Raw genomic sequence first — 11615 nt, 5'->3', positions numbered from 1 at the left:
CCAAGGTTACTGTTGGTAATACACTAAGGCGTCATGGTTTGAAATCATGCATGGCACGGAAGGTTCCCCTGCTTAAACCAGCACATGTCCAGCCCGACTTAAGTTTGCCAATGACCATTTGGATGATCCAGAGGAGTCATGGGAGAAAGTCATGTGGTCAGATGAGACCAAAATAGAACTTTTGGTCATAATTCCACTAAACGTGTTTGGAGGAAGAAGAATGATGAGTACCATCCAAGAACACCATCCCTACTGTGAAGCATGGGGTGGTAGCATCATGCTTTGGGGTGTTTTTCTGCACATGGGACAGGGCGACTGCACTGTATTAAGGAGAGGATGACCGGGGCCATGTATTGCCAGATTTTGGGGAACAACCTCCTTCCCTCAGTTAGAGCATTGAAGATGGGTCGAGGCTGGGTCTTCCAACATGACAATGACCCGAAGCACACAGCCAGGATAACCAAGGAGTGGCTCTGTAAGAAGCATATCAAGGTTCTGGCGTGGCCTAGCCAGTCTCAGACCTAAACCCAATAGAGAATCTTTGGAGGAGCTCAAACTCCGTGTTTCTCAGCGACAGGCCAGAAACCTGACTGATCTAGAGAAGATCTGTGTGGAGGTGGGCCAAAATCCCTCCTGCAGTGTGTGCAAACCTGGTGAAAAACTACAGGAAACGTTTGACCTCTGTAATTGCAAACAAAGGCTACTGTACCAAATATTAACATTGATTTTCTCAGGTGTTCAAATACTTATTTGCAGCTGTATCATACAAATAAATAGTTAAAAATCATACATTGTGATTTCTGGATTTTTTTTTTAGATTATGTCTCTCACAGTGGACATGCACCTACGATGACAATTTCAGACCCCTCCATGATTTCTAAGTGGGAGAACTTGCAAAATAGCAGGGTGTTCAAATACTTATTTTCCTCACTGTAATAATATTTAGCTATTGTATTTAGCTTTAATTTAGTCTAACTTAGTCTTAACATTATATAGACATTTAAAATTAAATAAATGAGAAAAATATAAAAAAAAAGAAAATAATAATAAAAATAACAAAAACATGCAACAAAATTACTAAAACTTTACTAAAATTAAAGTGAACAAAGAAAATATAAAAATACAATCTAATGCAAAATATTAACTAAAACTATAATTGTCTATTAATGACACCAAAATAACTGGAACCAAGTTCCCGTCCTAAACTTTTTTCTTTTTTGATAATCCATCACACTTGAATATACGTCACAACACAGAAGTAAAAAAAAAATAATCGTCTCAAGTGGTTTTAAGGATGTCCAGATGCATTTACTGGAAAGCAAAAGGTTTTCTGCACTAAGAGTCGAGGTGCCAGAACATCAGCTCACACGCAAACACGCGGGAACGCTGATATCCAGACGCCTCTCGCTCTGAGCAAACATGTGGATGCAGACAGAGGAAGACGAGCAGGAGGAGCAGACCGCTCTGAAATCTGACTCTCCAGCGCCGCGAGTTTCTGTCACCTGCTTCTGATTTACGGGGCGTTTCAGGGCCAGACGTTCGGCCTCGACCCGCTGATCTGAGGTCTGCTCTCACACGTCCATCAGCGACGAGAAGAACATCAGTGCTGATCTGAGTCGCACGTCTGGCCTGTTTGGATCTACAAACTGAGAAGGATCACATACAGCAAAAAATAGACTTTTTATGGCCAAAATATATTTTAAATATAAGCTAAAAATATGTTGCAAACAGTGAAGCTCACTGAAATATATATTTTCAATTTAAATAATATACCAAAATATATTTCAAAACGTATTTCAGTGGCAAGAAAATACATTTCCAATTTTAAAATACACTTCCAAAAACAGCCTACGTTACAGACTACATGTTATATGTTCACCTATAGACAAGTTTTTCTTCAAATGTGACATAGTCAGTGTTATTTTAGCATGATTAAGATAATATTATAGGTTTTGTTAATGTTGAATTAAATTTGAAAGTTTTTGTATTTTTTGTGTGTTTTTGACATTTTTATTAGTTTTTGTTGTTTGTTAATATTTTGAATTAATTATTTTTTTTTATATTTTCCGCTTTCATGTTAATTTTAGTTAATCTTTTAGTAATTTTGTTGTGTTTTTAAATTTTTTTATTAGTTTCTGCTTTATATATATATATATATATATATATATATATATATATATATAACATTTTTCTTTAAAGTTTTAATTTGAATTATTTTTGTCAAGTTAAAGTAAATGAAAATGTGAAATCTTGTCTTGTCAACTAGGTGAAATAAAATTGTGTTTTATATTTTATTTTATTTCAGTTAACATTTATTTTATTTCATTATTATTATTTTTTTTTTTCCATTTTTTTTTCTTTTATGGTTTTAGTTTTAGTTATAGTTAACTAAACCCTGAAGTGAATGTATTTTCTTGGACTGAAATATATGGAGGGCAAAATATATAAAATATAAATGCTTATAAAATTTATTTATATTCTTAAAATATTTTCAAAAACATATTAAAAATATATCAGCAGAAAATATATTTACGTAAATATATTTTGATATATATATAAAAAAAATACATCTTTTGCTGTATGGGATCAAACGACACTAACATCAAAAAAACTCCTGAAAATCTCTGAAATCAATAGTTTGCTTGAACAAAAACAATATTCAGTATATCAGCCATATCAGCTCCTCTTGTGTCAAAAACAAATTCTTCATCCTACTGAGTTTCTCGGCAGAGGCCGGATCCGATCGCAGGCTGTTGCTACTCAACGCTGGCACGGATCGTAAGGATTTGGGACAGCGGGACACAGACGGATGGATTCAGAGCGTCCAGAATCTCTCCGAGGTTTTCAGTGAACTGTCAACGTATAGCGGCTGAAGACGTGTGAAATGCCCCAGACAGACAGACGCTACAAAACACACCGTCACATACGCTAGAAATGTGTGTTTTTGTACAGTACATACAGGCTTAAAAAGGGCAGGTGAACTGAGAACATTTACCAGCCATAAATGTTTCTTTTGTGCAATAATTTTTAAATAAATAATAAATATAAATAAAACAAAACTAAACTATGTATATTTCTATTATAATATATATTAATTGTGACCTTGGACCACAAAACCAGTCATAAGGGTACAATTTTTGAAATTAAGATCAATAAATAAATAAGCTTTCCATTGATGTATGGCTTGTTATGACAGGACAATATCACAATATTGAGAAAATCACCTTTAAAGTTGTTCAAATGTGTACTTAGCAATGCATATTACTAATCAAAAATGAAGTTTTGATATATTTACGGTAGGAAATGTGCAAAATATCTTCAGTAAACATGATCTTTACTTAATATCCTAATGATTTTTGGCATAAAGGAAAAATGGATAATTTTGACCCATACAATGTATTGTTGGCTATTGCTACAAATATACCTGTGCTGCTTATGACTGCTTTTGTGCTCCAGGGTCACAATTTATTTAATAAATAAAAACTATTTAATTAATAAAAAGTTAATAAAAAAGAATATATATATATTTCTCACTAATTATAAAAATTAACTTTTTAATAAATAAACAAACATATATAATTATAAATAAAATTATTTATAATTATATATGTTTATTTAGATATACAGTATAATGATGCACCCTAAATAAACCCCCCCCCCCACCGCATCTTTCTCCATCAACAGTCATTCAAAAGTAGCTGTGTATTCTGATGGAATAAAATTATTGCAAGCAATGTTTAATGCAAATATTTAATTATAATTTTGTCACAGACAAACGTACTTGCATTTGGCAATTGGCGAGTCTTAAATGAAAAACCTGAGCGTGAATAATAGTTTATTTATTTTATTATGAAAAATATGAATAATGTTATTAATAGCTTTAATGTTAATTTTAGTTGAAGTTTGAATAACTTTGTCGTATTTTTACCATTTGTATTAGCATTTGTTGTTTTTAAATATGTCTATTTAATTTTTATTAATTATATTAATGATTTCAATTTCACTTTTAAGTTATACAAAATGAGAAATATTGCTCTCAACTTTAGATTTTTTACAGCACTGTAAAAAATAAACAAATAAAAAAAATAAAATAAAAAGTTGAGAAAACTCAAAAATCTCCTGAAGCTGGTTGCCTTAAAATTTTAAGTTTGCTCAACTTTTTTTACATTTTTTTACAGTGTAGTTGCTGTGGCAACATTTCTCATTTTTGTTCAGCTTAAGTCAACATACTAAAATAGCTAAAATAAAATAAAAACAATATTTTAAAAATATATGAAACACTAAGAAAAATGTAAAAAAACACAACAAAATTGCTAAAACTTTAACATAAATGAAAATAAAAATATACAAATAAAATCTCATTCAAAAAATTAGCAAAAACTATAATAATATATCAGTACTGATAGCAACACCACAGTTCATTTCCTACTCAGGCTCATTGGAAAAACATGCCTGTGAAATGATATTACGTTGCTTCTTGCACATTTCGTGACACTTTTAAAAGTGAAATGTCCAGCCAGTGTCCAGCTTGAGTTTGATCTGAAAACTATAAACATGAATCTGACAACGTTTTATTGCATTGGTTGTCGTTTGAATCGCGGCAGGTTCAGTAATGAAATATCTGGTGGGTGGCGCTAAAAGGTTAATGCTGTATCGTGTTTGAAAATAACATACCAACAACTTTAAAACAAATCGATGCTGTTAACGAAAACAAATGTGAGATAAAAACACATTTGCAACCATGCAATTTTAGCTTGCAAGAGCAATGCTGTACCGGGTGCGCTACTGAGCAAGCTTACACCAGAAAAGCTGTACATATGGAGCTAGTTATGTGATGCAAACATTAAAATGTATTCATTTAAAAGTGTTTTGAGCTCACAGTATTGAGTAAGGAACTGTGTTTTACTGCCACTTGTATAAAACTGCAGTGAACTGCATGTGTAGGTATGTTTTTTGCAAAAATGTAGGTTGTGTGTATTTCCAACGAGGCCATTCATTTCCCAGGGAATGCATGAACTGATCAAATGCATACCTGAATGAAATATAAGTTTATTAAAGCATCTGCCAAGCGCAGATGCCAAGTTCCCACAATGTTTTTATAACCTAAATTCGTTTCCTGGGTTGTATCTTGAATGCAACATTTATCAGCGATCGCAAAGAAGGTTATTAGTGAACAATGACTTAAATTTCAGTCCATTTCTTCGTTGAGAGCATCATATGAATCCACTTTGAATATAATGTATAAGTAGCATGGACTATTTTATGATGCTTGCTTTCCTTTTTGATGCAGTAAAAATCCCTGTCAACACTTTTACTGTTTAGAAGAGAGCAGCATGAACATTCTGCTAAACTTCTTTTTTTGTGTTTCACAGAGGAACGAAAAGTTTTAAACGAAATGATGACAGTTTCTCATTTTTGGATGAGCTGTGCTCAGTAAATATAAAAAAATAAATCAGTGTTAGTCATGAGGCAGAGGAGGCTTTGAGAAACTGTGCAGCAGCAGCAGAGAGGAAATGATGCTTCGGTTATTTCATTTCTTTGTGTTTGGCTTTGGCGGCGGTTCAGAGCTCTCAGTGGGTGTCTGTGGGATTTTGCTGCCCATCATGACTTGTTGACATGGTGTACTTCACAACCACACACTCTTAAACACACACACACACACACACACACTGTACGCCACCAGGTGTGTCAGACTCCACTCCGCCAGAGGAAAGAGGCCGCTGCCAACAGAAGCTATGTCTCTGTGGAATCTGGTGTGGCGGCTCTTATGAGAGGAAAACGACGTCAGCTGCATTACAGATGCCAACCGAGGGCACCAGGGAGTGAATGCCAGTCTGCTAGAGGAATTAGTTACATAGTTAGAGGAATAGTTCACCCAAAAATGAAAATTGAGTTTCTTCATTGGAACACATGTGGAGAAATGTGTCATTCCATCAGTGTCTCAGCAATGGATGCTCTGCAGTGAATGGGTGTCTGACGGCACCCATTCACTGCAGAGCATCCATTGATGAGACAGTGATGCAGACACATTTCTCCAAATCTGATGAAGAAACAAACTCATCCTAATCTCTGATGGACTGAGGGTGAGCGCATTTTCATTTTTGTGTGAACTATTCCTAACTATTAAAACTATGCATGTAAACATCACGCAAAACAAGATTTCTTTATAACACTTTAGAATAAGGTTTGTTAGTTTAATTAATGCATTAGGTATCAATATTTTCAAAGCATTCATTAATCAAGGTAATGGGAATTTATGCATACACTTATACATCTTTAACATTTCAATTAATGTAATATGAATAAAAAAACACAAGTATGTTTATAAATTAACATTAACAGATTAATAATGTTAAAAATGCTAAAAATGTATAATTAGTTCACAAAATTGCTATTTTAGTATCAATGGGAAACTATTATATTTTTAAAATAAATATTTTTAATTCTTTTTTATTTTTGTATTTTCAATGTCATTTTAGTTAAAGTTTAAGTGATTATGTTGTGCGTTTTGTCATTGTTTAAAAAAAACAAACATTTTATTTTACTTTTAGTTTTAGTTATTACCTCAACATAAATAATAAATGAATAATAAAATAAAATAGTTTTAATTAACTATAATAACCGTTAATTTTAGTTAAAGTTTTAGCAGTTTTGTTGAGCTTTTGTCATTTTCATTATTGCTTCATTTTAAAAGTCTATATAATTTTAAAATATTTTTTTTTATTTCAGTTTTAGTTGAAATTATTTTAGTACATCAAGTTAAACTATATGAAAATAAAGGCTGAATAAATAGCTGAAATAAAAAAGTTTACTTTTTTATATTTCATTCTATTTCAGTTACGATTTATTTTATTTCAAGTAATGAAAAAGTATTTTTATGGTTTTAGTTTTAGTTACCTACAACAGCTCTGGTTCATGATACCAAATGCATTAACTAATGTAAACAATTGAAAAATCTAAAGATATTCTGAATAACATCTGAAAGCTTGCTTCTCATGCAAACTGATCTGGTTTTAAGGATGTTTAGATAGTTTTACTCTAGAAAACAAGACAAAGTTACTGATGAAGCGCAGGATTTTGGCACTTTAAGTGCTCCAGTGAACAAGACCTTGCATGACTTACATGCACCACAAGCCTCGTCTGGAAACAAGACAAGCTCCAAACCACAAGCGCGGTGTTTGAGCGAGAGGCGAGGAGCCTGCGCTTTACTGTGGGATCTGTGAGGGGCGAAACCAGTGTGGTCTCCAGCCCAGGACGGCTTTCATTTTCCTCACAGCTCTCTGCTGCGGTTCATGGCACTCAGATCTCGAGAGCGTCTCGCGTGAGGAATGTGCACAGACACACACTGTATGAAGACACACACTAGTCAGGGGACCGAAGACGCCTGCCTAGAAAAACAGCAACAAAGGAAATAATTTTACAGTTCACTGTTGAACGGGAAGGGAGAGACTGACGTTCCCACAGTAGTCGACACATGATCGGATCCAGCTGACCTGGACACACACACACACACACACACACACACACACACTGAGGTTTGATGCTATCAGATGGTAATACTATGGTACTCTGAAATATATCACGGTAATGAAATTCATGCACCATAGCATTTATATGTTGCTGCAAGGAACTTCCCCAAACAGCATATGATGGTTTTTGTATTTGTAGAATCATCCTGCCTTAATCAGGGGGGCGGGGCCAAAGAATGACTTTGAATTAGTGAATTATGTTACAGTTTGTTTTAACTGCTTACACACAAAATCTTTACTTGTCACACAGTTTCTGAAAGCTGTCACTCAAACAGCAGAAGCACACACCAAATCTGCAAAACCAGACACTGATTCTCAGCCTTTGACTCAGTTTTCAATTTCATAAAACACTTTTTGCAAAACACAACACACAATTCTCTACGTAACACACAAAATCTAACAGGATTTAATATTATGGCAAAGGTGTTTGCAAATGTTTGCTTTTGAGATGTGTTTGTGATATTTTGAATGCAGTGCTTCATTTTGCAAGAGATGCGAGGCATTTTTCATTTTGTGTGCAATTCTTGGATTTGTGTGTAAAGTTTTGAAAAAAAGAGGCAAAGTTTTGAAAATGTGTGCAAGCAGCTGAAAAAAAACTATAAGTAGTCAAAACTCAATTAAAATGCTAAAAGCACAAAAAATATTTAATTATAATTAAATAATTTAAACAATTAAAATGCTAAAAATGCAATTATATAAAATAATAATTAAAGCTTAGTTAAAATGCTAAAAACACAATTTAAAATATTTAATTTTATTAAAATAAATTAAACAATGAAAATGCTAAAAACACTATTTAATTATATTAAAAATAATAAAAACGTAACACAAAACATATTTAATTATAATAAAATATCATTAAAATACTAAAAACGCAATTTATACTATTAATAAACAAATAAATAATAATTAAGTTCAATCAAAACTTGATTAAAAAGCTAATGATATTTATTTTTGATATTTGATATGATATTCCTGCTAATGATGTTCCCAAGGAAATATCTGGGTCTTTGAATTTATGTTGGACAATATGGGGGGGTTTAGGGTCAAAAAGTTGGGAACTGCTGGTCAAAACAAAAACTACCATGGTACGGCCACAGTAGGCTACCTTGGAGTACTATGGTGCAGTTTTGAAGTTTTGAAAAAAAGAGGTAAAGTGTGTAAGCAGTTTAAAAAAAGCTGTAGTTCAAAACACAATGGCTCAGTGATGGAAACACACGGTGATGCTCTGGGACTGAAATAAAGCGCTGCTGTGTTTGTACCTCCATCACTCACAATGTAAACACAGTTCACCGAGGCTGCTGCGCGTCTCTGTTTTTACCTGCCTGGTGAAGAGGATCGCCGCGTCGTGGTGATGCTGATGATCGTCATCCAGAGGGTTCTGCTGATTCTGCCATTTACAGAAGCTCTTGAGCGTCGCGGCGGCGTTCTTGGACACCTCGATGCCCTTCTCGTTCTCGGACAGGATCGCGACTTTAACCACCGACAGACGGATGGGGTTCTCGATGCTGGCGTGGCCGTAGAGTTTGGACGCGATGGACGCGAGAGTCAACAGGTAATGGTGCAGGTCCTTCCCGTACTTCTTCGTCATGGACGCGTCCGCGACCAGCAGCAGCTCCACGTGCCGCGCGCGGGACACGGAGCGCTTGCGTCGCGTCCGCGCGTCGCGCTGCGTCCGCGCTTTGCGGTCGCGCGTGCCGCAGCTGTGGCGCGCGGGCATCGCCTCGAAACCGAAGCTCTCGCGCGTGTAATAGTGGAGAGCGCGCGTCGCGTCGCGCGCGTCGTTCTCGTGGCCCTTCGCTCGGATGAGCGGCGTGACGGTGTACCGCGCGTCATCCACCGCGAAAAACCCGTCGAGTCCGCCGCCGCACAGATTGAAAAGCGCAAGCGACTCCGCGTTTGAGTTGACGGTGCCGCGGTAAACGCATTCCCGACGCGGCGGCGGCGCGTCCGCGTTCAAACCGAAGTGATGAGACAGTATAGACTCATCCCGCTCCATATCCAGCTGAAAGCGCTGCTCGTCTATGTACAGAAGATAACCGGCTTTTCCTCCTCCGTGATAAATCCGATCCACGGTGCGCACGACGCCGCGGACAGGTGCGAGCAGAGACGCGTTCGCAGGTGGACGGAACGCAACGGAACCCTCCAGAGCGCAACACAGCAAAACGATCCGCCACATTATTCCATGTAGTTCAATCCGGTGCAGAAAACTTTTGGAAACATTACGATCCGAAACGCAGCTTTAAAATGACTTGCGTGAGGAACTGGAGCCGGACTGATCCATGAGTCCCGGTGCGCATCTCACGCGTCTCGGAAATAAACGCGTGAAGGCAGGATGAGAGAAGAGCGAGAACTAAAGTGAACTTGGAGAACAAAACACAAAGTTTCCTCTTAAAAGCACCAGAGAGAGAAAGAGAGAGAGAAAGAGAAAGAGTCCTGCCCCTTTGCGCTCGCTCTCCACTCCAGACCTCCTCCTCTCATTCTTTCCCAACTCTCTCTCTCTCTCTCTCTCTCTCTGTTTGTGTTCACTGTACACTGTACAGGTTCATCTGTACTTGTTAGGGGCCAAATGTTTGAAAATGTCCTCACAAACCAGGGCTTTTTAAATCAGCCTAAAATCTACTAATGTCAACAGGTTTCGGTTTTAGAGTATAGAAAACGCACCTTTATCTTAGTATGAACAAGGCAGCTGCATGTGTTATAAATGTGTGTTTATGTGCAAATCAATGCAAAGTCAAGGAAATACTGTGTTTCTTCGTCCTGATGTTCTGTTTGTTTTCTAAAAGACCCAAAACTGACTCAAAATGATCATACTGAGGACTTTTCTTTACCTTATAAGAGCTGATAATTGTGACCCTGGAGCACAAAACCAGTCACAAGGGTCAATTTTTTAAAACTTGAGAATTATACATCAACTGGTTTGTTAGGATTGGACAATATTTGGCTGAGATACAACTATTTGAAAATCTGGAATCTGAGGGTGCAAAAAAAAAATCTAAATATTGAGAAAATCACCTTTAAAGTTGTTCAAATGAAGTTCTTAGCAATGCATATTACTAATCAAAAATTAAGTTTTGAAATATTTATGGAAGGACATTTACAAAATATCTTCATGGAACATGATCTTTACTTAATATTCTAATGATTTTTGGCATAAAAGAGAAATAGATAATTTTGACCCATACAATGTATTGTTGGCTATTGCTACAAATATAGCTGTGCTGCTTATGACTGCTTTTGTGCTGCAGGGTCACATTAAACTAACTGGGTGATGTTTAAAACGTCATAACAGTAGTGCATATGACCCTCCCATAGACAGCAATGTAATTAACACAATCAAGGCTCAGAAACGTAGCAAGATCGGTAAAATAATCCATGTGACATCAGGGCTTCAACCGTAATTTTATGAAGCTACGAGAATACATTTTGTATACAAAGATAACAAACTTTATTCAACAATTCGTCTCCTCTGTAGCGCCATTTAGGAGAGTATCCGCTGAACGCAAACAGTGTATGCTGCTCTGTATCAGCCGCACCACACCGACACACTGTTTTCATTCAAATCAGAGCGTGGTATGCAGCTGACACAGAATAGAATAGAATATACTTTATTGTCCCATTTCTGGGAAATGCATCTTGGACACCATGACATGGCCAGTACACAATACAATTCACATAACACAGTACAACAATCAATAATTTACACATAAACAAATACGTTAAAAAGCTACAATGTTCCAAACAACCACCTCATCTTTGCAATTCTCTATTCAATAATTTCACCGCAGATGGCACAAAAGAATTTCTGTAGCGATTTAATTTACATATCAAAAACCCTTCTCATATAAAATATGTGTATCATCAGCAACAATTTTCTTAGCTTGTCTTAAAACAGACACCTCGTACATCTCCTTAAAATAGATTTTAAAAAATACAATTTTTAAAGCAGTACGCACAAGTCGAGCAAGAACAGCATACGCTGTTTGCGTTCAGCGGATACTCTCCAAAATAGCGATACAGGGTGACATGAAGGAGACGAATTGTTGAATAAAGTGGTTATTTTTGTTTTCTTTGCGTACAAACAGT

General features: G+C 36.0%; 1 protein-coding gene across 1 annotated transcript in view; it reads right to left on the bottom strand.

Annotated features, from left to right (window-relative positions):
* The window catches only part of LOC131537798 (A disintegrin and metalloproteinase with thrombospondin motifs 5), a 32094-nt gene extending 22174 nt beyond the window's left edge, over positions 1–9920 (bottom strand). Inside the window, exon 1 of the mRNA XM_058771447.1 lies at positions 8851–9920. Coding sequence (XP_058627430.1) covers positions 8851–9708 — 858 coding nt within the window. The 5' untranslated portion in view covers positions 9709–9920. The remainder of the gene's footprint in view (positions 1–8850) is intronic.
* Between the last annotated feature and the right edge of the window lie 1695 nt (positions 9921–11615).

This window comes from Onychostoma macrolepis, chromosome 01 (genome assembly GCF_012432095.1).
Source record: "Onychostoma macrolepis isolate SWU-2019 chromosome 01, ASM1243209v1, whole genome shotgun sequence".
Taxonomy (NCBI): Eukaryota; Metazoa; Chordata; class Actinopteri; order Cypriniformes; family Cyprinidae; genus Onychostoma; species Onychostoma macrolepis.
The sequence above is the reverse complement of the archived record's forward strand: the minus strand, read 5'-3'. Positions and strand labels throughout refer to the sequence as shown.